General features: G+C 42.1%; 1 protein-coding gene across 6 annotated transcripts in view; it reads right to left on the reverse strand.

Annotated features, from left to right (window-relative positions):
- Positions 1–21134, reverse strand: part of ESRRG (estrogen related receptor gamma) — a 1015505-nt gene that overhangs the window by 418240 nt on the left and 576131 nt on the right. For 4 of the 6 annotated variants that reach the window (XM_033936614.1, XM_033936615.1, XM_033936616.1 and 1 more), the window contains one exon: positions 4400–4526. The exons of the other annotated variants lie outside the window; for them this stretch is intronic. In XM_033936614.1, the coding sequence (XP_033792505.1) occupies positions 4400–4443 (44 nt within the window). In that variant the 5' untranslated portion in view covers positions 4444–4526. The remainder of the gene's footprint in view (positions 1–4399; positions 4527–21134) is intronic. 6 annotated transcript variants of the gene reach the window in all.

Below are 21134 nucleotides of genomic sequence, written 5' to 3' on the forward strand. Positions count from 1 at the left end.
AGAAGCACCGGTTGACTGCCTACAGGACATGCCTCTCACCACAAGAGGTACATCCTGTAGGCAGACAGCTGGTGCCTCTTCTCCCCACTGGTATCTCGCGGCACACCGGGAATCTTGCTGCGGCATACAGTTTGCGATACACTTGAGCTAGAGATCTAATTTTTTTTGCCATTATTGGAAAAAATGTCCAAAACAAATCATTTGAATGTAGAAGGGACATGCTAGCAGAGCAGTGGGGCACCCTAGTGGGCACTGCTGTGAACTTCACATGAAGGGTGCTAGGTACATATCTCACCATAACCCCAGTACATTATATGGTGAGCCCTCCAAAACTTCCCCAAAACCTACTGTACCTGTCTTCCACCCCAATAGCTCTTATGTCTGCAGGTGTCGCCTTTATGGCAGTGCAGTGAGTTTCTGGTAGGCTCACATTTTCCACTAGAAGGGTACTAATTAGGGTGGCATATGGGCCTGGGTCCCCTTCTTTGCAGTCCACTGCACTGTCCACCAGGCTACTCCAGAGACCTGCTTGCTGCTGTACTAGGAATGGCCATAGTATCTGCAGCTGTCATAGAGACAGATATGTACTGTTTCATGCAGATCTTGGGGTAGGGGTGAGGGTGGGAGGAGGTCAGTGACCAATGAGCAGTGTGTGGGGACTATATTTTCATTCTTCCAGTGGTCAAGTGGTCAGTTCGGGTACCTTTTTGGCTCTTAATTGTTTTTAAAACAGGTATAATCCAAAACGTCCAAATTGTGCCCTGGGCATTTTATAAAATGTTTGATTATCACTGTAAAACGCCCAAGTGCTAAGCCTGTCCAAAACATGCCCCCTTAAGATTTAAAAGCACTGGAACCAAAACGACCAGAAAGACATCTAAAAAGTCAGTTTTGAAAATGCCTGCTTGGACGTTTTGACTAGTAAGAAGGCCACGTGCTGGTTTATGCTGTCTTTTAAAAAATGAGCCCCATAATCTTTAAAGACATCACGAGAAGGCCTGCTGAAATAAGTTTTGAGTAAAATTTTAAACTTTGCGAAAGTAGGCTCGGCTCCACTTTCTCGTGGTAACAAATTCCACAAATGGCGAGGGGAGGAGTGGGAAGAGGCAGAAGTGGGGGGCCGGCAACCCCACCAACATGACGCCCAGGGTGGACTGCCACCCCCCTTACTACACCACTGCCTACCTTTGATGTAAATCATGCCTAAGGAGGTTCTTTGCAGCGCCTAATGCTACTTCCAGCATTAGCCACACCCACAGTGGCATTAGACATTGTAAAGCACCTTCCTAGGTGCTTTTCTTTTAGGTGCCAGTAGGCGCTTTGAAATTTCTTTTAAAAGCACTTTTAAACAGCATTTTCCTCGGAACTTAGGCGCCTAAGTTAAGGTGCCATTTATAGCATTATGGGTCTTGGTAAATAAACACGAAATGGAAGGGGAATCTTAGTAAAACAGATGTTGACTCGTTTCCTTTAAAATGAAACCATCCTTAACTTTGCTTAAAAAGAAAACATTAGCTCGGATTTCAGTCCATTTTGTCCAGACTTAATAATAATAAGAAAAGTGTTTATTATTACTATCATTATCAATAATAATAATAAAATTCAGCTACCCCTTAACAGGTTTCACAAAGCATCCCTAGACAGTACTTAAATTAAAAAAAAAATTCTTAAATCACTTCCACTTAAGTTAAAAAGTTCCTAAAGATTTTCCTCTCAAACTCCTGGCTATATATTTGACATGAAGACTGGGCTGAGTGAGAACACCCTAGATATAGATGAACATACACCGATTTTAAGTCCATATTATGCCTGTCAAAAGGTCTCTGGCGTCCCCCCTCCCCCAATAATCTGTACAACCTGATTCTCCCTTTCGAGCAAGTCTGCAGTGAGCTAGTGCAGCAAGCAGATGGGCCGCTGAATGCAGCAGGTGGGACAGATGGCAGCCCACACGGGCTCACGCTGGCTGCATCCAACTCCTCCGTGCTGGTATATTCTCAGCAGTGCACAGGAAACCAGTCCACCCCAAATCAATAAGTTACACGAGGCCAGCTCCTAGTGGGACTCCGTGAAAATTTTGAAAAATAGTCGTAGTTGGGAAAGTCCTCTGAGAGCTGTCTCAAAAAGTGTGGGGCAAACAGGGATATATCCTTAGCACTGGAGGTAGAATATTAGAAGTGAAGACGGGATGGACCTATTTTATATATACCTTAAATAAACCTCTTCCTCTCCCCTTTTGAACATATACATGTACAATAGGTGCCCAGAATGTGTGGGATGGGGGAAGGGAGGAGAAGGCACTGCCCGAAGAGTTGTCCACCGCAAAACCCAATAAATTACTCCCGCAGATTCCCTGCGGCATCTGCTATTTCTAAAGCTATGATGACATCTAGAAGATAAACTGACGTTATATACAGCCTGCATGATTTAGCACTAAATAGATCTTCAAAATATTTTGCATATGTATAGTAGCATTCCCCATCCATCTATCAGCATGATACAATAATGCATTAATAATATATAGAAATATTTTCTTTGGAAAATGTCAAGATAGTAACTAGAAACTGCAGATGTGCCATCTTCAATTGAACAAGCAAAACAAAAACTCTGCCAGGTGCGTGACACATTTTGTGGTTTAAGCTGAATACACACCAATGCAAACAGTTAGAGAAATGCTGCTCAGGGTGTTTAGAGAAAACAGGCGGCAATTACTGTCCAACCATATCAAGGCCCACCCGTTCAGTTAACTTTTATTCCCTCCCTCCTGAGAACAGAGGGCAGAAATTTTTGAAAACCCTCCTCTGAGCCACACAGAGTTATCAAACTAATTCAAATGTATAATATAATATATAAAAAAAAAAACAAAGCATGAACAGTAAACTGTGTGTACAGGGAATGGGAATTCTATGAGAGTCAGAGCTGCTACTGCGGTGGCCGGTGCTAAAAAACGCACTAGAGATTAGAGAATGACACAAGGACAAATTTTTCCCCATCCCCACAGGAACTCAATTTCCCGTCCTGTCCCTGTGAGTTTTGCTGCTCTCCCTGTCCCATTCCTGTAAGCTCTGCCTTAACTGCACAAGCCTCCAACACTTATGATTTTAAGGTGTTAGAGACTTGTGCAAATGAGAACAGAGCTTACAGGATGGGGAAAAATTTGTCCCCGTGTCATTCTCTATTAGAGATGTTAGAGAAAATCTAGCTAATAGTCTGAAGAATCCGACAAATAAATGGCTTCAATATTTCTTAAAATTAACCACATATTTGGATAGATTCTGCATATTACTGGCAAACACCCTGCTAGGTGTATTGCAACCAGCAAGCATTAGGGCTTTCATTAGTTTATTGAGAGAAACACTTTCAGTTGGAGGTAACAACCTTGCCATGACAAGCAAGAAAAGGGAAGCCAGCAGGATGCAGCAAAAATAAAATGTCTTTTGAGGCTGAGAAAGTGGGGCCTCAGCAGATGAGCTCCGAATCTCCCAGGCGCTGCTGCTTTTATTAAAGGTGCTTTAAAGCTCTGGGCAGGAAGCGGCTGCAGGGAGTTCAGGGTGGATCGTGTAGGTGTTTTTCATAATAACACTCAGCTGTAAGTAACACACTTACCCACCGCTGTGCAATAACATTTTAATAACTAGTTGTTCTTGTCTGTTTGTATCCTGTCAGGATGTAACTGGGGTCCCATGACACTCTCTTTAGCATATCTACTTCTCCTGCCCATCTTTATTTCTCTCATTTGTCTCCCACTCTTATCACTAATATCTTAAGCTCTTTGGGACATACAATTCCCTTACTTATTGTGCATGTCTGATGTCCGCCAGTCACTAATTGTATTCTTCTATTGATGTGTTTGCCTTGCATACTACTTGCTACATGACCTATCAGTATGCTATAAAATCTAACAGTACTATTAAAAATATCAGACTAGAACAGAAACCTACATCCTTCATCTTTATGACTTAGGGCTGGCTGGTTTGCTCCTGAGCACTTCAGTACAGCAACACTAGAGCAGGAAATAAAGTAGCCCTGCTCAGCCCATTCCATATTTTGTTTATGCAACAGTGCTCGGTGTATATTATATTCTTGATTTCATGTTAGGTTTCTGCCAGGTGGGCAGACTTTTTGTTGTTATGTTATTAACTCGCTGTTTTGCTTTAACTCCTGCTAAAATCTGCTTAACTGTGGGTCAAGGTGCGCTGAGTGCCTAGTATACAAGCGGCATTAGCTTAAAAACAAACACACACTACACACACATATGCAAATCACACTGCAAAAGAAGGTGGAGTTTATGTCTTACAAGGAAACGCTTTGTCGAGGAGGCTGCGACAACAACAGATGCAATCTGGGGAATTAAAAGGTGACCACTGTTGCATAAATAAGCATAAATAAATAAAAGTCTTACTGTATCCACTGACGAGGTAAGGGGGACAATTCTCTGGCAGTCATCTTGCATTTAATTACGGAGTCCGAGGAAGAGCACTATAATTTCCTATAGTCCACTGGATTAATTGATCCTTATATTCTGAAAACTGAGAAGAAGAATATTCACTCTGTGCTTCTAACGCACATCTGTTCAACAGCAGTAACTGAACAGTACAAAAAAAAAAAAAAAGGTAATTAAATGCCAGAATCGCTCCTATAAGCTACAGACACCAAAGACTGTGTATGGAGCTTGTAAACAGTTGCTAATATTGTGGGAGTGGAAATGAAAACTTAACATGAAGCATCCCTGTCTCTGATTCTATCATTTTCTGAACTCAAGAAGGTTATTTACAGCAGGTCCAAGGAAGCTTCAATGTGCAGCACTTCAGCTACACTTTTTAGTCATGAAAGAAAAACTTACATTAGAAGATGCCCTTTTTTTTTTTTTTTTTTTGAGCCTGGCGGCTGTTTAGTAGTAAACAGCCAGGACACGGGAGCGTCTCTGCACTCCTGCTTTTCTTTGCATGGTAGGGGATCCTGTTTGCACTGTACACTCCCATTCTACTCTCAGCCTGTTTGGAGCTGTCCACGTCCGATGCTGACCAGCTGTCTGCTATAGGCTTGTGGTTTGTGCTGCTCCCTAAACCCGAAACAACCTACCGTCCTGGACTGGAAATCTAGGACAGAGGAGGAAGGACTTCAAAAAATATAGGTAGAAATGAAAACAGCTGTAGAGCTTTCTTGGGGGAAGGTAAGATAACAAGAAACTCAATCAACAGAGCTCTACAAAAAATATAGGAATTCCCAGTATGTCACAGTGCATCTACAGTATATACTGTACATATTTCTTATTAAATGCCACATCTGTCCTGACATTTTTATTTCATACAGGACACAGACTAAAGAGAAGCTTCTTTCTGGTTTTCCCCAGGCTGACGAGATCAATATGGGATTTGATTTGGCAACATTTGTGCCATAAATGTTCAGGAGTAATTGAAAATGCAAATCCTGGGATTCAAAACAGCATTCTGGTGATGCTAAGGACCTCGGGCTTTCCTGCCCCTACTTTCAGTCAATTCTCCACCCTCACAAACTACCCCTCACACAGTCTCTCTTCTTTCCTTTCCTCACTTAGGGCTCCTTTTAAGAAGCTGTTGTAAGCATTAGTGTGTGCTTGCTGCAGCTTAAAAGGGTTTACTGTGGAAGGCATCCCATAGTAAGTTATAAATGTGTGTGTGTGTGCAAACCATGCACTAAAAAAATAGTTTTTAATTTTTCTGGGAAGGTCCGCGGCGGTGCTAATCAGTTAGCATATCTACATTGCCGCACACTGAGTAGTGCAGGGTTGGCCCATGAGCCCTTCCGCCTACAAAATAGGTGACAGTAAGGGCTTACATACTAATTTTTGGTAATACAAGAAAAAAAATCAAACCAAATCCGCAGTGAAGCCACCAACAAGGAAAAACAAACAAAAACTGCAGACTATGTACAAGATACAGGCAAAATTTATTGTACCAAAGTTAAAATGCAGTAATATGAAACCTTTTTACCAACCAAGGGACCTGACACGGTCCGTGTTTTGGACAACACGCCTTCGTCAGGGGTCCATGGTAAATAAGGTATAAAGTATACCGCGCAAAATGAAGATAACAAGTGCCTGTTTGCTTAGCACGCCAAGAATCGCTTTACTTTTGGCAGCGATTCTTGGCGTGCTAAACAAACAGGCACTTGTTATCTTCATTTTGCGCGGTATACTTTATACCTTATTTACCATAGACCCCTGACGAAGGCGTGTTGTCTGAAACACGGACCGTGTCGGGTCCCTTGGTTGGTAAAAAGGTTTCATATTACTGCATTTTAACTTTGGTACAATAAATTTTGCCTGTATCTTGTACATAGTCTGCAGTTTTTGTTTGTTTTGCCAATTTTTGGTAATAGCCACACACTGTAAATCATAAATTAGGAAAATGGGGAATCAGCCATTTTCTAACAGCATTAAAAATGACCTTAGCGTACAGGAAAAGGCACACTAAGTCCAGTTTATACTGCAGCTTTTTAGCCTGATTTTTCTCACCCATTTCTTCTCACACACATCCATTGTCTCTCATTCCCCAATACCTAAACACCATGTCTCTCAGGTATCCTTAGCCAGAGTTTCTCAACAGAGTCCTCAGGACACTCCTAGATAGTTAGTTCTTTCAGGATATCCACAATAAATGTGCATGAATTACTCATATATACCTCCCCTGTAGGCAAATCTATCTCATGCATATTCATTGTGGGTATCTCGAAAACTTGACTGGCTAGGCATGTCCAGAGGACTGAGTTGAGAGCCCCTGATTCAGACCCGCCACTTCCCCCTTTGTCTCCCTTACATGTAACTTCTCATCTCTCATGTCTCCTATATGTAATTCCCAAGTCTTGTATTACTTTTATTGCCACCCACGTCTCACCATCCTGCTTCTCTTCTCTCCCAAACAGCTTATTTTTCTCCAAATATGGCTCTTTTTTCCTTTTCCCCATCACATCTTCCTCCTTTCTCCACTACCTCACAACCACTTTGACCTGCATTTTACTTTCTCCATTTCACCTATGTTCCCACCTTCCACTTTCCATGAAATCCTCTCTCCTCTTCCTGTGCCACTAGGATAGGAACCTACATCCTTCATCTTTGGGACTTAAGACTGACTGGTTAGCTCCTGAGCAGCTCAGTACAACAACACTTTCTTCTAACTCTAATTCCCCTATCCTTCTTAGTGCCCGTGGCCTCCTTGCCCATTCTCTTTTGCCAGAAGCCTCTCTCTCTTCTCCCCTTGTCCACAAGAACCAAGTATCTGACTGAGCCCATCCCCACCGATTTGGACACTCAGCAATTGCAACTCTGATCCTGCTAGCTCCAGAAACACTTTGAAAACTGATAATGCATAACAAGTTCAGTGGTAATGGAGTTTGTGAGCCTTGAATCAACTTTGCCAAATCGTGCTGCTCCAATTGTTAGAAGTGATGGAGGGAGAAATGAGAGCAACGTGGCACATGAGAGGGAAGGGAGTTCTCTTTTCCGCTTTAAAAATGCCTTCCATGCAGCAACATCCATTCAATAAGCTTTGAAGAGATGTATGTATTTATGTAGGCCAGGCCATTGTTTCTCTGGAGGTAGTGCAAGGACATGGTGTGAAAACCTCTCAAGGTTCCCATGGCTGTTCCTCTTTATCCCTCCTCCAATTACTTCCTGCTTACAGAAGAGACAAAGGAGGATGGAATGAAGCAGGGCAGGCAGTGTGAGCTGTGCTACCTCTAAGACATTCCCAGCTAGAAAGACATTTGAAAAACTTAGAATTCAGACTCTCACCTTTTTTCTGGGAAAGTCCTTTGAAATAGAAGGCTGTTTCAAAAAGTGTGGGGCCAGTGGGGATATATCCTTAATAGTATAGATAGCAATATAAGCAGGGAAAACTGGATTGTCCCATTGTTTATCTCTTCTGTCTACTATTTTATTATGGGATGGCTGATTATGTAAACATTATATCTCTCATTAACGTCTCTCTTCTCATTATTTCCCTTGCCAAATGTGGTCACTCCTACTCAAGAATAATTTTGAACAGCAAAGTCAAAATTGTGCAGAAACATTTAAATGTCAGAAAATGAATCAGTTTTTCTAATATGCATCTGCCACTTAGAAAAATTAGGTTCTTACCTTGGTAATTTTCTTTCTTGTAGATGTGTCTAGTGGTCCTGAACGTTAGTGTCTTGTATTTGAACTAGCAAGTTGCATGCAGAAAACTATCAGTCATGTTTTCCAACTCCACCTCCTTCCCAGGGAGCTGCTCCTGCCCCCTCAGTTTTTACAAAAGCAATCAAGTAGCACTGTAATCAAATACATAACAGGAAGGAAGAAAACCAGGAAAACTTCCCGACACTACAATTTTGTTCTGCTCTGTAACAAACATAGGAAATAGAACTATAACATTCAAACTTGTGCAACCAACACCAAATATGTAAAGAACTCTTAGCTACTTGCATGACCTGCTAACAAGCAGAAACTTAAACAAGACTGCATGGTCATGATGATTTACCCATGCATCATTTTTTTTTTCAGTTTATCTGAGAGAGAAAATTCTCCCAATCTAGATTGATCCTCAAGCAAAGTCCATACGGAGCGTGGGGACTTCAGGACCACTAGACACATCTACAAGAAAGATTACCAAGGTAAGAAACCAATCTTTCTTTCTAGTGCAATGTGTCTAGTGGTCCTGAATGCTAGGGATATACCAAAGCAGTCCCCAGAGTCTAGGGTGGACCCGCAGAACCTGCCTTTTAACTAGAGATCCCGAAAGTGGCATCCTTCCCAATTGCTATGTCCACCCTATAGAACCTGGGAAAAGTATGAACGGTAGACCAAGTAGCTGCTCTACAAATCTCCTCTGGCCAGACAGCCTTAGTCTCCGCCAACGAGGCAGCAACTCCTCTAGTGGAGTGTGCTTTCAATGCGATTAGTAGTTGTTTACCACAGCCCACATATGCAGAGGAAATTGAGGCTTTAGACACTGTTCTCCCTTTCTTGGCATGACTGATGAGAACAAAAATTTGATCCGAAAGATAAACTCATTGATAACTTCAAGGTACTGAAGTACTCACTTAACATCTAGCAAATGCAACACTTTATCCTTTCTCAGACTCCATAGGGCAAAAAGCAAGCAAGTGGACTTCCTGATTAACATGTAAGGCCAAGACTTCCTTCAGTAAGAAAGACAAGACCATGCATAAGGAAAGCCCTGCATCTGTGAACCTAAGGAACAGCTCCCTGCAGGAAAGAGTTTGTAACGTGGAAACCTGTCTCGGCAATGTAATTGCCACCAGGAACACCGTCTTGACTGTAAGGTCCAAGAGGGAAGCCTCCCGTAAGGGCTCAAACAGAGCAATATTGAGACCTTACAACACAATGTTAATGTTCCAGGAAGGGAAAGGGGAACACACCGGATCACTTCTTATCAACTTGCTTGTAGAAGACAAACTGAGGGGGCAGAAGCAGCATCCTGGGAAGGAGGTGGACCTGGAAAGCATGATTGACGGTTTTCTGCAAGCAACTTGCTAATTCAGATACAAGACCCTAATGTTCAGGACCTCTAGACAACACTGCACTAGAATTTCCATTCTAGCTCTACTTCTTTTCTATTTAATTGTTTTTTTAATCACTTTTTTCTCAATATTTCTGTCCTCTTATTTTTCCCCTTACTTTCTCCTCTCCCCATGCTACTCCACCTCTTTGCTCTCCACATCCATATCTTCCATTTTACTCCACCTCTTTGCCCTCCATATCCACATCTTACATTTTACTCCACCTCTTTGTCCTCTACATCCACATCTTACATTTTACTCCACCTCTTTGTCCTCTACCTCCACATCTCTCCATAACTTCCTCCCCCAGCCCCAATTCATCTTCCCTGCCAAACTTCTAGCCAGTGGAAAACCACATTCTCTCAGGATGCCTCCTCAGATGTGCTACTTATGGACCTTGCCTATAGTTCTAGAGTAGTTCCCATCACAGTGTGGAAAGAAATCTTTAGGACAGAAGGCAAGAACAGCAGCACATCATGAGAAAAATACAGTAGGCGATATAATGTATTTTTAGACACTAGATTGTTACCGTGGCTCAAATATTTTGCAGAAGAAACCTTTGATACAGACAGAGAGGGAGTTAGAAAAGAAATAATTACATTTATTTTTAAAAAATCTGTCATGCATGAACATTAAGATTGCTTTGCAATAAGAACCGGGTTATCTACTTTGTATTTTGAGATATCCTTTACAAAACCAACAAAAACACCAATATATGTACTATAACTCTGTACTCAGACAACATGCATAACTTTACTTAAAGTTCATGAGAAGACTCTTTACCAGATTAATCTACAGCCTAATAAAAGAAGATTACATCATAGGTAAACTCTGCAGTTAAGTGTCTTTTTTGTTTGGTTGGGGTTTTTTTGTTTTTAATTTAGGCACCTTTCTCTCTCCTACATATGCCAACCAAGATGAAATGAATCATCTTGGTTTTTGCAGCCTCCAGTACTGATAAACAGCAGCAGAAATTCTGAGCATCTTGTAGGGGGGGGACAAGGCTTCCTGGGTATCTTCAGGGCCTAGCATTATTGTCCACAATATCCGATAGGTCTCCTAGAGGCTTAGTTCTAAGAAACTAAATGGTACACAAGAAGATTTGCTTTAAGCCAGTCATGCCCAGAAAATAATTAGGTTAAGCTTCATAGGTGATTCTCTAACCAAAGACCCTTTGCCGCTGAGGTGTACAGTACTCTACTTCCAAATCAAAGTCTAACAGTTAGAAGAGTCACACAAGCATTTTGCTCCATAGATACAAAGGGAGAAATTGTATAAAGGATTTTTCATATGTAAGCCTTACTAAATGCACACATAATGCTGCTTATAAAATTATCCCACCTGTAAATATACACATGGCAATAAGAAAGTAGACACACTTATGCAACCAAAGGGTATGCATGTTTAGAAAGAATCTGTGCAGATTCACAATGTATGCACATGGGTGAGCATTTTATAGCTTAAGGGGCTCATAATCAAAACAGAAATACATCTAAAATACCGCCTAAATCGGTACTTGGATGATCAAAAAGACAGGTCGTCCAATTGCCAATAATCAAAATGGGTTTTAGACGTATCTAAAAACAGCTTAGGCCTTTTCAGTCCCGCTGTACGCCAAGAGCTGAAAGGGGCGTTTTAGGAGGAGGAGTGAGATGTGGGCTAACCTAGACTTAGTCATACTGCAAATATAACCAAAAGTTTAACAAGACTGCCTAGACGGAACTTGTACATACACTTCCCCTTCCGTATTCACGATTTCGTTAACTGCATTTTCAGTTATTTGCGGTTTTTCATTCCCAGGCTCCGTCCTCAAATTTACGTCAAAGGAAATCGCTGCTCCCAGCATTGCACAGAGGAAATTGCTGCTCCCAGCGTTTCACTGAGAAAATCGATGCTCCCAGCGTTGTACGGAGCAAATCGCTACACTTGCAGGTCAGGTTATTTGCGGTTTTGTGTCTTTTTTAGTTTTGGGGGTTTTTTTAATAGAAAAACCACAAATAACATACAAAAAGTTTTTCTGTATTCGCTGCCATGCTGTTCCCCTATCACTGCAAATGCGGTGGGGAAAGTGTAGTGACAGGCGATCTAAAAATAGGTCTAAATGCCCAAAAAGTATCTAAAGTGACCAGATAACCACCGCAGACACAAAGTACAGACCTCCACACACCCCAGTGATCACTGCCCCCCCCCACACACACACACAATACCATAAAAATCAGAATAAAAACGTACATACCTGCCTCCAGAACATCAACACCTGGTATAGGAAAGCCTAGTGCAGCTGCACAGAGGTTGCTTAAGTAGTCCAGAAGGTGGGCTAGTGAACTATAGAGAGGAGGACCCAGGCCCATAAGCCACTCTAATCACTGCATTCATGTTGAAACATGTGCACCCCCCAAAACCTCCCCAAACCTTATTGTACTTCCATAGAGATGACACCTGCAGCCATAAGGGCTATTGGGGTGGTAGACATGTGATTTTGGGGGGCTGAACATGACCTATAAGGGAGTTGTGGCGAGATGTTTATGTGGCACCCTTTTTGTGAAATTCATAGGAGTGTCTTGTAAGATGCCCCACTACTCTGTTGCCATGTCTGGGTGGCCAGTCCATCACTTTGCTGACCAAAAGGTCCAAGAGGTCTTATTCTAGGCGTTCTTGACTTGGACAAATTTTTGGCCGAGAATGGGGTATAAAGATAGGCGACTTAGCTGTCTGGACAATCAAACAGCTGGATGTAGAAATAGACGATTCTCAAAAAAAAAGAAATATTTTGGACGTATTTTTTGAGAATGGTACTTTTGACATGTCCAACTTTGGGCAACTAGCGACTTAGACCCAAAATGGACTTAAGACGTATTTTCTGATTATGCCCCTCCACGTGCATACTTGAGCCATGTACACTTAGGGAAGAAATTACATTACATTTCTAGACCGCAAAACCTTTCAGATCAATGCAGTTTACAGAGCTAAGAGACTGTGCAACCCAAGTGACCTACAAAATAACCATTATTTATATTAATTTCCTAAAAACCTCACAAATAAAGTTGATTTTAATAATTTTCTAAAATGTATATATGAACACGACAACACAAACAAAATATGTAGCTCCTTATCCCAACTGGCTGCCTGATAGGCAAACAATTGTCGTAAGAACTTCTTATAAATGCTACCTCATCTTTTTTTCGGGTGTGGCCAAGATGGCAGCGGTGTGAACTTGCTGTGAAAACGGTCAGAGAGCTTGTGGCTACTCTTACCTTAATATACAATTTTCCTGAGTTTTTTGTTTTTTTTTCAGGAATGCCACATGATGTGTTGCAGAAGAGTCGTGAGTACTGAGTCAGCATCAGTAATGCTGAGGAATCAGAGCTAGGAAGTAGAGGTTTTTGCTACTCCCACGAAGATATCGGATATGGCAAGTCCTTCAGTGGCTGAAATCTAAAGTCTCTAAATCGGTTGAGGGGGTAACATTAATTGCAAGCAAGGCAGATAACCTAACTAAGCCTGTAAAATTTGTGAAAGAAGATCTCAGAAGCCGGGTCAGACAAATGCAGGAAGAAATTCAACATATACAACAGTTTAAAGTTGCTGTGATAAAAGAAAACCAGATTTTCCTTAGGAAATTTGAACAATTGGAAAATTATAATAGACGGTTGAATCTCCGTTTGTTGAATTTCCCAAAAACTCCAGAGGCAATGCATATTGACCTTTTTCAGCGGTATTTAATGGAAAATCTAAAAATTCCTTTAGACTCTATTCCTCCAATAAGTAAAATATACTATTTGCCTACAAAAAAAGGCCCTTAAGGAGTTGGGGAAAAAAAAGGAAATTAAGAGGAAGCACAGATTGATCTTGCTAATATATCTGAGATTTTGGGACAATCTATTGCTGATGTTTCTGAGAGAACAACGTTGCTTGTATCATTTTTCTTTGAACATGACATGAATATGGTGTTAAGACCTTAATTTAAAAATTCTCATCTTCTTTTTGGAGGTCAAAAAATTTGGGATTATCCAGGCGTCGCAAAGATTACACAGGAACAGAGAAAAATGTTTCTATTCCTAAGACAAGGAACTATTAAACTAGGAGCAACTTTTTTGTTAGCTTATCCCTGTAAATGCCTGGTTCGCTATGCGGGATCTAGGGGCTCCTTTTACTAAGGTGCGCTAGAGTTTTTAGCACGCGCAAACCCCGCACTAAATGAAAAATACTAACGCAAGCTCTATGGAGGCGTTAACGTCTAGCGCATGCCAAAACCGCTGGCGCACTTTAGTAAAAGGAGCCCTAAATATGTTTTTTATTTCCCAGAACAACTGAAGGACTTCCTTGATTTGAAGAAAATTATAAAAGATTAAAAATTTGGGATTAGAAAAACACAAAAGGGATCACATTAAGCCTTTTCCTAGTGATAAGATTGAATTTAATTAAACTCTTTTTATTTACTTTTGTCCACTCCCCACTAATTGAGGTTTAAGCAAGGATACAAATTATTGTGTGTTTGATTTTGATTATAATTTCCCCTGTAATATTGTTGGTTTCTGGGTTTCTTGTAACAAGAAATTGTCTTGTGAAGTAATTTTGAAATGCATAACAAAAATAAATAAATGCTACCTCGAACAGAAAGAAACACAAAAAGAGAAGTAACTCATAATGAGCAATCTATTTTAAAAAAAGTAAATTGATCCAATAAATACTCAGGTGCCTGCCCATATAAAGCTTTATAACAAAGGGTCCCAAATTTAAATACAGTGGAACCTTGGTTTGCGAGTAACCCGGTTTGCGAGTGTTTTGCAAGACGAGCAAAACACTCAGCAAACTTTTGACTCGCAATCTGAGCACTGCCCCGATAAACGAGCACTTGCAGTCCAGGAAGCACCGCTTCGAGTGATTCCTTTCCGTCTTCCAGCCAGCCTTCCACGTCGGGTGCCTTCCGCAGGTTGGAGGACCTCTGTCTGGGCCTGTGTGGCCGGGTGCCATCCCACCTGCGCGTTGCGAGTGACACGCACAGCGTCAATCATCAGCGTTGTGCGTGTCGTGCGCGGCGTGCAGGTGGGGCGGCACGGGATCAGGTGGGGGCTCTCCAGCATGCGAGGGGCATCCGAAGTGGAGGGCTGGCTGGCGGACGGAGGAGGAATCCTTCTGAAGCAGCACTGCGGGGTTCTCCGGCGGCTGGCGGACATTAGAGGCATCCCCCTGAAGCGGCACTGTGGGGTTCTTCTTTGGATGACAGACAGAGGAGGCGGATGGAGACGGCGCTGCAGCACCCGGCACCCGACAGGTACAGACCCCGGGTTCTGGAATGAATCGTTGCTGTTGCCACTATTTTCTATGGGGAACTTTACTTTGATAAACGAGCATTTTGGATTACGAGCATTCTCCTGGAATGGATTATGCTCGTAATCCAAGGTACCACTGTAATACTTGGGCCTCAAATGGAAGCCAGTGGGCATCAAGAAAAATCGGTGCTAAGCATTATTCTATAGTGCACCCTTCAGAGAATAACATGTATACTGATTCCCACACCTAACTTTAGGTGCCAGACTTACACCTACTGAAACTTGGTGTAAATGCTGGTGCCCAAATTAGGCAAACTGAGGCCACACCCATGGCCATATACCCTTTTCAGTTACACTCTTGTTGAATTAGGTGACATGCCTTAAAGAACAGCATGCAACCAGATGGGTGTGTAAACTTTAATGAGTGCTAATTAACTTCAATAATTGGTTGTTAGCACCCAATTATTGATAATTAAGGGCTCAGTACTCAAACAATTTGAGCATTCATCTTGGGTACATGCACAAAATTGGACACTATGGGCTAGATTCACTAACCTGCCAATCATGCCCGATCCGTGGCTGATCCGCAGCAGGCCGACTGATCCACAATGGGTCAGTATTTAAATTGGGGCTATTGAAGGAACACCCCCCTCCAACCACACGGATCGCTAGTGAGCGATCCTGAAGCATGCGCAGACCATCTTCTTTGCCTGTAGATGGTCTGCGCATGCTTACAAAAGCAGCAATTTTTTTTTTCCTTTTAACTTCACTTTTGAGCCTGTGGTTTTAACCCGCTTTAAAACTGTGGGTTAAAACCACGGGCTTGCACTGCGGAGAAGGGCAGGAGAGTCGGGACAGAGAGCAGGAGATCGGGGCAGAGAGCAGAAAAGCAGGGCAGAGAGCAGGGCGGCAGAAGGCAGGGCAGTCGGAAAGGACCTGAGCGACTGGTCTTCAGCAGTTGCTTATTTTTGATCGGTCAGCCCAGTCGGTGTCCCTCATTTTTTTTTTTAGTGAATCGCTGTCTGCCTACATTTGAATGCCATTCCCCCTCATTTGCATGCGCAGATCAGAGGATGATAGGGACAGAGGTGAATCGGGTTGGAGGAAAATCGGGTCACAATGGGGTCACTAAGTGGTCGGGACTTGATCGGTGGGCTTAGTGAATCTAGCCCTATATATGAATTCAGGAGTTAACCAGGTCATGAGCTAATGTAAGTATATATGGCCACAGTTTCTGTGATGTTATTTGATAAAGACACAATGGTGTTCGTGTGTCTATAAAATACCCTCAAAATAAATGCCTACTTAGCCTCTCAACCCAGGCAACCTGTTATATAATTACCCTCAAAAACCCTTTAGTAGAGTCTGGTTCAAAAACGTGTCTTGCTGCTGAAAAAGTACATTAGCTTGAAAAACAAAACAGAACGTTATACTGATACTGATATGCTAAATCAACTTGTGAAATCTTTGTGGCCAGTATGCTCCTGAGGGGAAAGGATGCAGGCACAGTCATCAGCCACACACCTGATTACTTGCAGAAAGCAGGGCCATGGGATACCTGCCTAGACCAGTTGTATACGGGCTGCATCTGTATCATTCTAACACAGCACAGCAAAGTACCTGTGATGATTAGGAAGCAGAGTTTCCAACCAGAAAGTCAATTTTTAAGCAGCTTGTCGAGTTACATAATAAACCCATGCTGTGAAGCAAGCCTGGCTTACCCTGAATATTCCTTTCTGCTTGCTCAGAGAGTATGTCTAGAGTGCCCCCTTTTCATATCCCTGAGAGCTCTACCTTTCTGGTGCTTCAGCAAAATTCAAGCAAGCTCATGGGTATGATGTACAGCACAGACTCGTGAACCCTAATTTTATGTATTATGTATGGGGTATTTTAATGTATATTGTATTGTTATTTTACTGATTGTAAGCTGCCCTGAAGGTTCTCCCTAGGGTGGGCTAAAAAATTTTAAATAAACTTGGAAACTTGAACTTTACTTGTCACCTACATTTTAATCTTATCTTTAAAGTGCTTCAGCATTTCTGCATATTAAATGATTAGCACACTATTAGTGCATGAGCCCTTACCAACTACAAAATGAGTGGTAAAGGCCCATGCGCTAATGGCAACATTAGTGCATTGCCTTTAATGTCAAAAACAAAAAAAAATTTCCAATTTCTAGCTATGAAATAAAGTGGCTTTAGCACATGAGAAAAACCTGCATAAGGCATTCTAAGGCCACGTTTTGCCACAGCTTTGTAAAAGGGGCCCCTAAGTGTTACAGACTAGCACATAGTACTTTCGAATGTAAATCTCAATTACTGGTGCCAATTGTGCATATAAGTTCTAGCATTTTATGAACTATGGGCTAGATTCACTAACCTGCCTCTACGTGGCCGATCCGCAACAGGCCGACCAATTCATCAAAGCTCAGCATGCAAATGGGGGCGATTGGAGGAACGCACTCCACCGACCACACCGATCGCTAGTGAGTGATCCTGAAGCATGCACAGACCATCTGTAGATGGTATGCGCATGCTTAGGGAGCTGCAAGCTACTTTTTTCTGTTTTTTTACTACTACTTCGCAAGCCCGTGGTTTTAACCCGCTTTAAACCCACAGGTTAAAACCACAGGTTCGCACTGCGGGGGAAGGGCAGGAGAGTCAGGGCAGTGAGCCGGGGCACAGGGCAGCGAGAGGAGAGTTGGGGTTGAAGTCAGGCTGAAAAGGCCAGCAGAAGTTGGGCTGAATAGGGCAGGACAGGGCGAGGAGAGTCAGGGCTGAAAAGGGCAGGAGAAGTTGGGATGAATAGGGCAGGACAGGGCGAGGAGAAGTTGGGCTGAATAGAGCAGGACAGGGCGAGGAGAGTCGGCTGAAAAGGGCAGGAGAAGTCGGGCTGAAAAGGGCAGGAAAGGGCGAGGAGAGTCGGGGCTGAAAAGGGCATGCCAGGGCGAGGAGAGTCGGGGCTGAAGTCGGGCTGAAAAGTGCAGGAGAAGTCGGCAGAGAACAGGAAAGGTCGTGAGCGACTGGTCCCCACCAGTTGCTTGTGTTGATCGGCCAGCCCAGTTGGCGTCCCAGATTTGTTTAGTGAATCGTATCCCTGCCTACTTTGCATGCCGTTTCCCCTCATTTGCATGCACGGATCGGAATTGGATTGGTACACAGGTTAGTGAATCGGGTCAGAGGGAAATTGGGTCGCAAAGGGCTCGCAAACCGATCGGTGCACGATCGGTTTTCTTAGTGAATCTAGCCCTATGTACATTATTAGAGCTAAAGTTAGGCAACAGCTTACAGAATTGCCTTTTAGCTGGATAACGCATAGTTAACACAGAAGCACTTACTGCCTCCTGAATAGGAAGCATCAAAAGCTTGATTTTATAAACAGAACCTAAATCAGTAGACACCTAGGAAAACGGCACCTACCACATGTCATTCAAAGTTAGGAACCATTTATAGAGTTGTACCTAATGGCGCCTAAATTGCATCTGAAACCTAGGCACTGGTATATTAGGCCAGAGTTTTCTTGGCCTAAAATATCAGCATTTATTCCACACTCCAAATCCACCCCTAACCATGCCTACCTTTTGGGTAGGTACTAGTAAATGTCTCGGTGTAGATGCCTACATCACGCCTACCGAATTAGACACCTACTGGAAAATTATTTCTATTAATTAGTTTTAAATGGTGCTGTTCAATTACCAGCACAGATTGAACCAATTAAAAAATTAAGTTATGCATCTAGATCGGCTAGGCGTGCCAATCTAGGCACTTAACAGTAGGTGGTTTTTATAGAATCAGGGCCTAAATGCTTCTTTGTTAATCTGAAGCAAGTACTGCAAGTTAATCTGAATGTTCGCGTATGACCTAAAATAGAAAAGAATGGGAACATCCCAATAGGCGCAGCCTTAAAAGATGTGGCTGAGCAGTACAATCCTGTGTTAAGCCATAACTAAACGTTTTACCACGGTATAGTCAAAGGAGCTTCAATGTGCCTGAAGTGGAGAAGTAGTGAGGTTTAATTGAAAACTAATATCAGAATTTTATGTTTGCAGGAGATTTATCCCTGAAGCAGCAGAAGCGAAACACAGTTCTATGTCAGATTAAAAGTCTCCTGGTAGTTGGAATAGATATTGATTTTATTAGGTAAGTGCATTCATATATTTTTTTATGTCTATAAAATTTAAAGCACTTTAATAAAATGAAGTATGGTGTTTGTATGTAGAGAAATAGTTTATACTCCTTTAATGCACCTAATAGGTGAATGCAATTTGAAGAATAATATGGAGCAGGACCTGCTTGCATTGGAAAGTTGGTCCTCGACCTGGCAGCTAGGCTTCAACGCTAAGAAATGCAAGATCATGCACCTTGGAAGCAGAAATCCATGCAGGACATACTCCTTGAATGGAGAAACTTTAACTAAGACATCAGCAGAACGAGATTTAGGAGTAATCATCAGTGCAGACATGAAAGCTGCCAATCAAGTGGAGAAGGCTTCATCCAAGGCAAGGCGGATGATGGGTAGTATCAATAGAAGTTTCATCAGCCGGAAGCCTGAGGTCATAATGCCGTTGTACAGGGCCATGGTGAGACCTCATCTGGAATACTGTGTACAATTCTGGAGGCCACATTACCGTAAAGATGTGCGCAGAATTGAATCGGTTCAGCGGATGGCCACCAGGAAGATTGCAGGGCTCAAGGGTCTCTCGTACGAAGAGAGGCTGAACAAATTACAGCTCTACACTCTCGAAGAACGTAGGGAGAGGAGAGACATTACTGAGACATTTAAGTACATCACAGGACGTGTAGGGGTAGAAGATGATATTTTCTTTCTCAAAGGACCCTCGGCCACAAGAGGACATCCGCTCAAACTCAAGGGCGGGAAATTTCATGGCGATTCCAGAAAGTATTTCTTCACAGAGAGTGGTGGATCATTGGAACAAGCTTCCAGTGCAGGTGATCGAGGCAAGCAGCATGCCAGACTTTAAGAATAAATGGGATGCCTATGTTGGATCCCTACGAAGATTGAGTTAAGGAATTGTTATTAGGGCATAGACTAAGGGGATGGGTCAGTAGAGTGGGCAGACTTGATGGGCTATAGCCCTTTTCTGCCGTCATATTTCTATGTTTCTTTCTATGTTTCTTACAAGCATTAAAATAAGTATAAAAATAGGCACACTATTAATTTTTTAAGCAAAATTCTAAATCTATGCAATAATGCTGGTATATCTTGTTTGAAACATGATTCCTGAAAGAAGAATTTTAAATTTTTGTATATTTACCCCCTTTTAGAAAACCATAGTGTGAATTTTAGCGCCGGTCATGGCAGTAACAGCTCCGACGCTCATAGGAATTCTATGAACGTCAGAGTTGTTACTGCCATGACCAGTGTTAAAAACGCTAGCACGATTTTGTAAAAGGGGGCAAATTAATTTCTTGTAATAAAACTAGTCTATATGTTGAAGGAATTGCACATTTTATCCTACCATTTCATTTTTTATTTTTCTTTCAGGGGAATATCCTGTCTAAATGCGTCCTTGAAAATCTCAGAGTGAGAAAGAGGGAAAAATCTCCATGATGGGGAAATGTGAACAATTTATCATTTGTTGCTGGAATGTTCTGCATTCTTTTTTTTTTTTTTTAATTTCATTGTCCTATAATATGCAGAGTATGTTGACTAAAAAATTTAATGCACCAACCCCCTCCCCTTTTACAAAACCGTAGTACATTTTTTTAGCACCAGCCGCAGCAATAACAGCTCCAACACTCATAGAATTCCTATGAGTGTCGGAGCTGTTTCTGCCAAAGCTGGCACTAAAAGCCGTGCTACGGTTTTGTAAAAGGGGGGAGGGAGGCAAAATACTACACATTATGACCTATGGCCTAGTGTTTGGTTTGGAGAAAAAACTGGAAAGTTGTCAGCATGTGAGCATATATCAAAACAGCTGTCAGCTGCTATTTTAGCAAAGTTACTGGAGCAGCAGGGTTTTGTGATGACCTGAATGACGTTCCTCTTGCTCAAGGTGAAAGGAATATCACTGCTCTTTTCTGAAAATGCAACTCTTGTATCTGACTATCTGTTCATGACTTTGTATACCACTTAGACAATCTTTTAAGCGGTATATCAAATTTTAAATAAAACTTGGAAACTTCTTTCGGGAGCAATTTTAAAGCTGTCTCACTCTACTTTGATTCTCACATTTATGCATTGTGCATTTCGGGCCATATTCTTTAAACGGTGGCTATATTAGGTACCCTAATTGCTTCTATATAATGATGCCTATGTTTGGGATCTGTGCCAAACTTCATTTTTTAATTGACATGGTAATTGGCT

The sequence above is a fragment of the Geotrypetes seraphini genome, chromosome 3, assembly GCF_902459505.1.
Source record: "Geotrypetes seraphini chromosome 3, aGeoSer1.1, whole genome shotgun sequence".
NCBI lineage: Eukaryota > Metazoa > Chordata > Amphibia > Gymnophiona > Dermophiidae > Geotrypetes > Geotrypetes seraphini.